Here is a 7,617-nt window from a genome sequence, read left to right as displayed (position 1 = left end):
AGAGTTGAATTATTAACTCAATTTAATTCTAAGATATATTAGGGGTAAATAAAATAGTCAAACATCAAACACATAAACAAAGGACATAAGAGTTTTTATGTGAAAAACCCTCACACTAACTGTGGAGATAATAAACTATGGGGTCTAAGGCCTCTAATCTATGATCTTCTATTTGATATCAAAATAAATGGATTTACCAAACTGCTTTACCCTAAAGACTTACTCTCCAACACCTATACTTTGATCCATGTCCACGATGCAACACCTCCAATGTTTAAGTGGATTTCTCTCAATCTCACTAAAGGGATTCAAATTCTTTTAACAACCCAAGATCCAATTTTTGAATCTTTCTTGAGAGATTAAGAATGATAAGGGAAGTTAATTGATTCTCTCTCACCGTGTCTCCTAAAACCCATTTAGGTAGGATATATTTAAGAGACAACTTAGTAGATTGGAATCAATTTGAAAATCATATTTTGTTAAAAACAATTTGAAAATTTAAAAGGATTTGTAAAGATTTCATATTTTAAATTAAAAAAGATTTGATTTTTTTTTAAATTCTTAATTTTAAATCCTTAATTTAAAATTCATTTTCAAATTATTTTTATTCTTTGAAAAAAAAATCTTTTAAAATTCTTCTCAAATTAATTAAAACATTTTAATTCAATTAAAACTTCCAATTCTACCCTACCTCATCAAAGAAACTTTTACTCAACCCTCTTCAAACTTACCTGTAATGATCCAATTGATTAAATAACAACCTCAAATCTTCAATGGAGAGTAAGTTATTATCTAAACAAATTCAAAAGCTAGAATGAAAAAGAATAAAATTACTAATAAACAAACTACAATACTCACTATCCCAATATGTATAATATGTAAAAGAAGTGGGCATTTTCATCATTTTACATATGCTTTATATTTGGTGAAAGAAAATATTTTTTTCAAAGATTAAATTTGAAAAGACCTATTTATCATGTTCCTTATATGTTCTTATAAAATTTACAGTTGATAATAGTGTGTACGTATATATTGTAGATTACGGTAGCGAAGTGAAAAAAAAAAAAAACCATTTGGAAAACAATTTTCCAAGAATCATGTTTCAAACTTCCCATTATGTTTTTTCTTTACAAATTTTTTCTTTTCTTATCAATCTAACATAATCTCTTCTTTAGAAATTAGTCACCATATATCAGGAAGCTGTCTCAAATCAGCAACTCTGCAAGAAGTCTAAGCCAACAACCCCCAACCCCAACCCTGCTGCACAAACATGAAACAAGCAAAAGTCTCAATTCCCTTAAACTCCACATTATTGATCCAGACATATTTTAAAATTATCTGCACTGCTAATAAATCTATGGCTTTACAAAATGAAAGAGGTGAGGATTTTGTATAGACTGAGAAAGCTGTCACATGTTATGTTTGATCAATCAGTCACCTCCCAAAGACGCTAGAACAGGATATCATTCGCATGCCCTAGATGCTGTCTTCTCAGGTTTTTGTTGAACTCATTATTTATGGATTTCGTGTGTCCATGTCTAAGAAGCTGTAGCCTCATTGCTCACTTGGGTCCTCCAACATCTCAACAACAGGAGCAAACTGGATAGAGAGAGCATTCAATAAGGATAGATACAAAGTGGGCATACTTCCACTATGGTGGAATGTTATACTAACCTCATCTTCTTCACAATACAGTCCATCCACTGTGCTGGTCTGCTGAAAGTCCCATCCCAGTGTGTTCTCAAGCAAGTCTCTGAGTTTCCTTGTCTGCAGAATTTATAAACATCAAACTTAGGATTTCCCATCGTCATGATTTAGTGAGCATAATGTGACTGGAATTTTGGAGAATGAAATTAGAATCTCCATCATTCTATTCTCAACTCCAAATTATTTAAGGGGACATCACTTTGATGAGTTCTAATAAAATAAAAGCAGCAAACCAGTTGGTCCTTTAAAACACAGAAAACTTCATAGCATGGAGGAACCACCTATAATTTCAACTTCCATTTCAATGTTCAGTTCATTTGACGTTCAAACATCCAATGTGATGTTGTCTCTGAGTCGAGAGACTTAAATCAGGGACGGTATATTTACACTCTACTCCAGAGATTTAAAACATAGACTACTGTTGTTTTAGGCTGCTTACAAACTTATTTCTGGAAAGCAGCTCACTGCTTATGCCATACAAAAGTTAGATTAGAAAGGTGAACTTAGGAAAATTATCATTTGGTGACGTTTGTTTCTGCCCAGATATGTTTGAAAACTCGAGGGTGATTAAAACTATCAACATCCAACACATGTTATTACCTGAACTTGAAGGTTAACATTCAAAATATCCAAGAATCTTGATTTGATTTTTGTTTCATAAAAATAAGGAGGTGAGATGAGGGAGGATGATCAAATGAAGATAGTAGTCAATTGACAAAGGAAAAAAACGTGGAGACCAAATAAGAGAATAAGAAAATATTTTGTTTGTTCTTTGAAAGTATCCAGCAATAAGAATGACAGGACAGCTGATAAATATTAACTTCATTTACCACCAGGCTCAATCCAAAGGAGAAGGCCTTCTCAACACCTATGGTTAAAGGGCCATTAATCCATGTCTCAATCTCAAAACACATCTGATCCACTACCATGATAAATACTAGAGATTTATTTATAAAGAACAATGCTTGTATAAAAAATTGGAGCATAAGTGGTACTTCAGTGCTCATTGAAAGAGATTCTATTTAAGAACAAAGATGCCCTTGTTGTAAGTTATTTCCCCCCCTAAAATGTGTGTATCTTAAAAGCATGCATGTCCTTTTAGAAGCCAGTTACAACAATAGCTAGAGCAAATATCTTATTAAAGCTTGAATATGAGAATATGATAATAGAAGTCATTGGAGAATAGCAAGAAAGTTACAGCTTGTTTGGGAATGCTTTCGAAAACAATTCGCAAAAAACAGTTTTTGAGAACTGATCTTAGAAACAATTCTCAATTGTTTTGAGGAACAAAATTTTTTTTGGGAACTAAAATATGAAAAATAGTTTTTTCAGCTTATTATCAATGAAGGTACTGTACATTTATGTACAATGCAAAAGTTTTCAAAGTATTCTCTATCATTTTAATGGTTGCTCGGAGCACTTTACAAAATACAACTGAAAACACACAAATTGGTTCTAGAAGACAAACCTGTTTTTGGAACAAATTCTGAAAAAACTGTTTTCAGTCAAGTTTGTCAAATGTGTTTTATAAATTAGAAAACTATTTTCAAGAATAGTTACCGAACAAGCCCTTAATATTCTTTGGTTTGCAGGAGAATGATTTGTTTCTACTGAAGGAGAAAAAGTATGAAGAGCAAGCAAATGCATAAGGACAAGAACCAGGATGATAATACACACCCAGGACAGTAGATCTCCATCAACAACTGAGGCTTCTTGCACCAATGAAAAGAAATCCTGCAATTCCCAGTCAGTTGCCAATGTCCAGGCAAATGGAAAATCAATAAGTAGTTCAATCAACTCAAAATTCATTCAATGAATCAAAATGACTGGATATTGATTTTTTACCCTCTTGGGAGAAAGCATGAATTGAACAATAAAAAGTCAGCAAGTAGGAGATAGTGTAAGCTACATTGTGCAAACAAAGCCAGCATACTGGTTTCACCTTGCATAAATAATGATTTTATCAAGGCAACTACCTTGCATAAGTGGTGCAAAAAGCTATCGGCAGATAACCACGACTCATCCAACAATAATGATGATTCCTTCTCCACATTACTAGAACCAGTCTGGTCTTTTTGAAATCCAAACTTCAGCTGATAGTAGATAACTCTAATAAACTGCAAGACACATCAAAACTTAGATATTAGTATGCAGAAGCAATTCTTACCAGCAGGCTTAAGAGGTACATCAATGTGGAACACACCTCCAAATTTGATTATCTTTTCATTCAGATTGGTTTATATAGGAGAAGTGAACCAATAGTATCTAGTTACTTTAAGGATTTGAATCTATCCATTATAGAGAAAAGTGGGTTTGGCTTCTTTCTATAACCTAGAAGATGCCAAAAAAATGCCTTATGGAAGAAAAGGGTGTGGGTGTTATGGTGTGGGTGTTATGGCTGGGTGCTTGGAATGCAATAAGGATGCTGTTTAGGGTTTTCAGAGTGATCAAACAACAAAAGAAATGAGAAGGTAAAAAGGAAGGTAATAATGAGGTTTGGAAAGCAGAGCATTACTTCTGTCAGCCATCTAAAACCATGCAACATATTGCTGATTCAACCTTTTGTTTGTTAAGAAAGAACACTTATAAATCTCCACTGCAATGGATGAGCATAATATAGTTTGAAGACTATTGGGAAGAACTATCATGGCCAACATATGAATATTTTTGGTGGTGCGATGAGTGATGGCAACGCCTATCCTAAAAGATTAGATTGTAAGGTTATAGGTCGATAATGTATATTAAAAGCATTTAGGCTTTGACCCTAATAACCTGCCTCATGGATAGCTTTCTTTGGGTTTGTACGTGAACCCAATAAATAATCATGCAGTAAGGTTCGAACACATGATCTCCTACTAAACAAGGCTTTGATATGATGTTAGACTACTAATTTTCCTAAAAGCTTAAGCTTTTAGGTAGTAGACCAATAATACATATCAAGCACATTTTGAATTTAGCCCTAACGCCCCTAATACCTATGACTGGAGACAACATAATCTTTTCAAGTCAAATTAAGAGTTTTAGCTAGTGTAGATAACTTTCTTGCTTCAAGTAATGTAGTGTTTCTGTATGTGATGGGAAGGTTCTAGACAGCATTTCATAAGGTGAGAGATGCATAAATGGTAGTGGAGATTCAACACCGGCAGATCTCTGGTACTATGTTATCAAAAGTAAATATAAATGTAGCCTAATGGTTGGACACTATCTTTGGAGTCAAAACTACTTAATGGAAAGCTATTCCTCAAACTGGGTTCTTTGTTTGCAACATATCTAAAATCTGACTCTGGGAAGATCTTTGGAAGGGTAATTTTCTGTTTAGATCTACCTACCCTCAGTTATATGCTCTTTCAAGAAGAAACTATGCAATTTCTTCATCATATTTAGTTTCCAATCACTCTCCATCTTTACACCTAGACTTTCTTAGAAAACATCAATGAGCAGGACTGCAGGAGAACAGAGAATTGGCAGTTCTTTTTTTCTTAGATTGCATCTTCTTACCCCCATCCCAGATAGAAATTTGCTCCTTGAAAATGTCAGGCACTTCTTTTCTTTCCTAGAAGGATACCAAACTTCACTTCTGCTAGCTAAAATGCTTTGAATTTCTAAAACCCAACTAAAGGTCAAAGCTTTCACTTAGTTAACAGCTCATAAGAAAGTGAATACTATTGATCCATTTTATATGGGGAGATCCTTAGGAGCTGTCAGGCATTGAAACATGTTTGCAGAAAGAGTAAAGAATCTGTATACCACTTGCTTCTCCATTTTCAGTGCAGTTACAGATTTTGGCAACACATATTCAGTTTGATGGACACTCAGAGGATGGCTGCAAGAAGAATTGCAAATAAGTTGGCTATAGCTTTTTAGGTCATGTTTAGTTGACTAGATATTACATGGGGTATGATAAAAGGTGAGATAAAATATCTTATCTTATGTTTGGCTGACCAATATAAATATATTATCCAAACTTTTTATCTTATCCCATGTTTAATTGATAATCAAATAAGATAAGTGATGAGACAATTTATCCATGTTTTTTAAAGGGATGAAATATGTATATCTCATGGTTCATATAGTTCTTTTTATCTATTACTTTACAAAACATCAGATTTTAATTAAAAGATATAATTTTTGGTTCAAAAATGTGATATTTTTTAGTTATAAAATTTTAAACATTTTAATTATTAATATTATTTATAAAGAAATAAAATTATCAATTAAAAAAATTGTTGAGAGATCTCCAAACAATGCTACATATGAAATATATTTTATATTTTTTTAATATCAAACATCGGGAAGTAATATATTCTATTTAGAAAATACTAAATATTAGCATGAAACATGTTTTCCTTTTTATTTTTATTCTTTTGACAAACCAAGCATTGATAGAATATAGCATATCTCATTGTATATAATATCCTTAGATATTACCATTCACTAGATATAACATCCTAAGGTATCATAACCCACTAGAAATAATATGCTGTGGTATATACATATATATATATATATATATATATATATATATTCTACCTTACCTTATCCAAATAACCAAACATGACCTTAGAATTTCTATAAGGGTTATAGGAGCATAGTCCTTTCGGTAATCTGGATCAAAATGAACCTCAGGATTTCTTTAAGTATAGACAGATCTCACAGAGCTGAGGGGTAAAATCACTTCTTGAAACCTTTCTTGCTTCTGTGATGCGTGAATTCATCAAAATTTTCCTTAGTTTGACGGGGAGCTGTCTGCTTCGCTCCCTATGATTTAGTCTTTGCACAGGCTGTTACTTAGGTTTTGGACATTGGACATGCTTTCATTGTAGATGTCCTCCCACCCCCCAACACACACACATAAAATGTTTTCTTATGGGATTATTATTTATTCAATTAAAACGAATATTTCTTTAGAATTATCTTCTGAATTTCTACTTAAAGGAGTTCTTTTCCAGCTATGTGGACGCATCAGGAAGTCAATAAGATACTTTGGCAATGTGAACCTGATGGTTGTGACAATGAAAGGTTACTTGGCTCGAGTTGAAGGCATTTGGACAACAAGGTGAAGGGCAATAAGAAACAAGGCTGTGGAGTAGACATGAAGACTGATGGATTAGGGGAAGATATGGCGGAGAAGATGAGACTTCACTGAGGAATTTCAGAGCAACATGTATCTGCTTCTAAATGGTTAGCATATACCATAAGTTTAGTTGCTTTTTAGGTTTCATCAGATTTCATCATAATTTTGCATTCTCAATGTAGTAACAAGGACGATTCTAGAGAATGGTACATTTCGGAATATTACCTTTGTAAACAGCAGACTCCTTGTATGAAAAGGCTGCATCAACATAAACGAAAGCATTGTCACATAATACATCAGACTTCAAGAAATTTACAGGAAGATCTTAAAATTTTTTTAAACAATGAAACAAAAAAACCATCTGACCATGATCCAACAAGTCAGTTAGTTACTCATATAAAGAAAGATAATTTAAGTTTCAAAAAGAAGTCAAGAAGGAATTTTTTATAGAAGAATTCAAATGCTAAGAAAACTATAATGGAGTGGTGTACCAGAAATTCCCAAGTTTTTCAATGGTCAAATCAGATTATCATCCCTACAAGAAACAGCTTTCTATAACCCCTGATATTAAAGGTTCTGCCATCTAGCTTTCAACAATTATTATATTTTGAAATAATAAAATTTACAATAAAGTTTATCAAGATGATGATCTTGAAACTGGGTTATTCTACCTTTCACAATTATCATATTTCCTTATAAATGAGTAGTAAAACCTATGGAGAGGATGATATTGAATGCAGATGTGGCATATACTAACCCTAGAAAAACTTTCATGCTAGTCAGTTTAGTCTATGTTTCAAACAAAATGAGGTTTTAGTGTCACTTAAGTTGTGTTT

The 7,617-nt window shown here is 32.8% G+C and overlaps 1 protein-coding gene across 2 annotated transcripts in view; it reads right to left on the bottom strand.

Annotated features, from left to right (window-relative positions):
• Positions 1-1,271: 1,271 nt before the first annotated feature.
• LOC100267400 (uncharacterized) overlaps positions 1,272-7,617 on the bottom strand; it is a 42,939-nt gene continuing 36,593 nt past the window's right edge. Inside the window, exons 9-13 of one of the 2 annotated variants that reach the window (XM_002272676.5) lie at positions 7,007-7,039; positions 3,684-3,824; positions 3,385-3,441; positions 1,675-1,767; positions 1,272-1,599 (exon numbers count right to left, since the gene is read on the bottom strand). In XM_002272676.5, the coding sequence (XP_002272712.1) occupies positions 1,555-1,599; positions 1,675-1,767; positions 3,385-3,441; positions 3,684-3,824; positions 7,007-7,039 (369 nt within the window). In that variant the 3' untranslated portion in view covers positions 1,272-1,554. Of the gene's footprint in view, positions 1,768-3,384; positions 3,442-3,683; positions 3,825-7,006; positions 7,040-7,617 lie in introns of both variants that reach the window. The other variant, XM_059742604.1, reaches the window with a different exon arrangement.

The sequence above is a fragment of the Vitis vinifera genome, chromosome 14 (assembly GCF_030704535.1).
Source record: "Vitis vinifera cultivar Pinot Noir 40024 chromosome 14, ASM3070453v1".
NCBI lineage: Eukaryota > Viridiplantae > Streptophyta > Magnoliopsida > Vitales > Vitaceae > Vitis > Vitis vinifera.
This window is presented reverse-complemented; position numbering and strand designations above follow the sequence as displayed.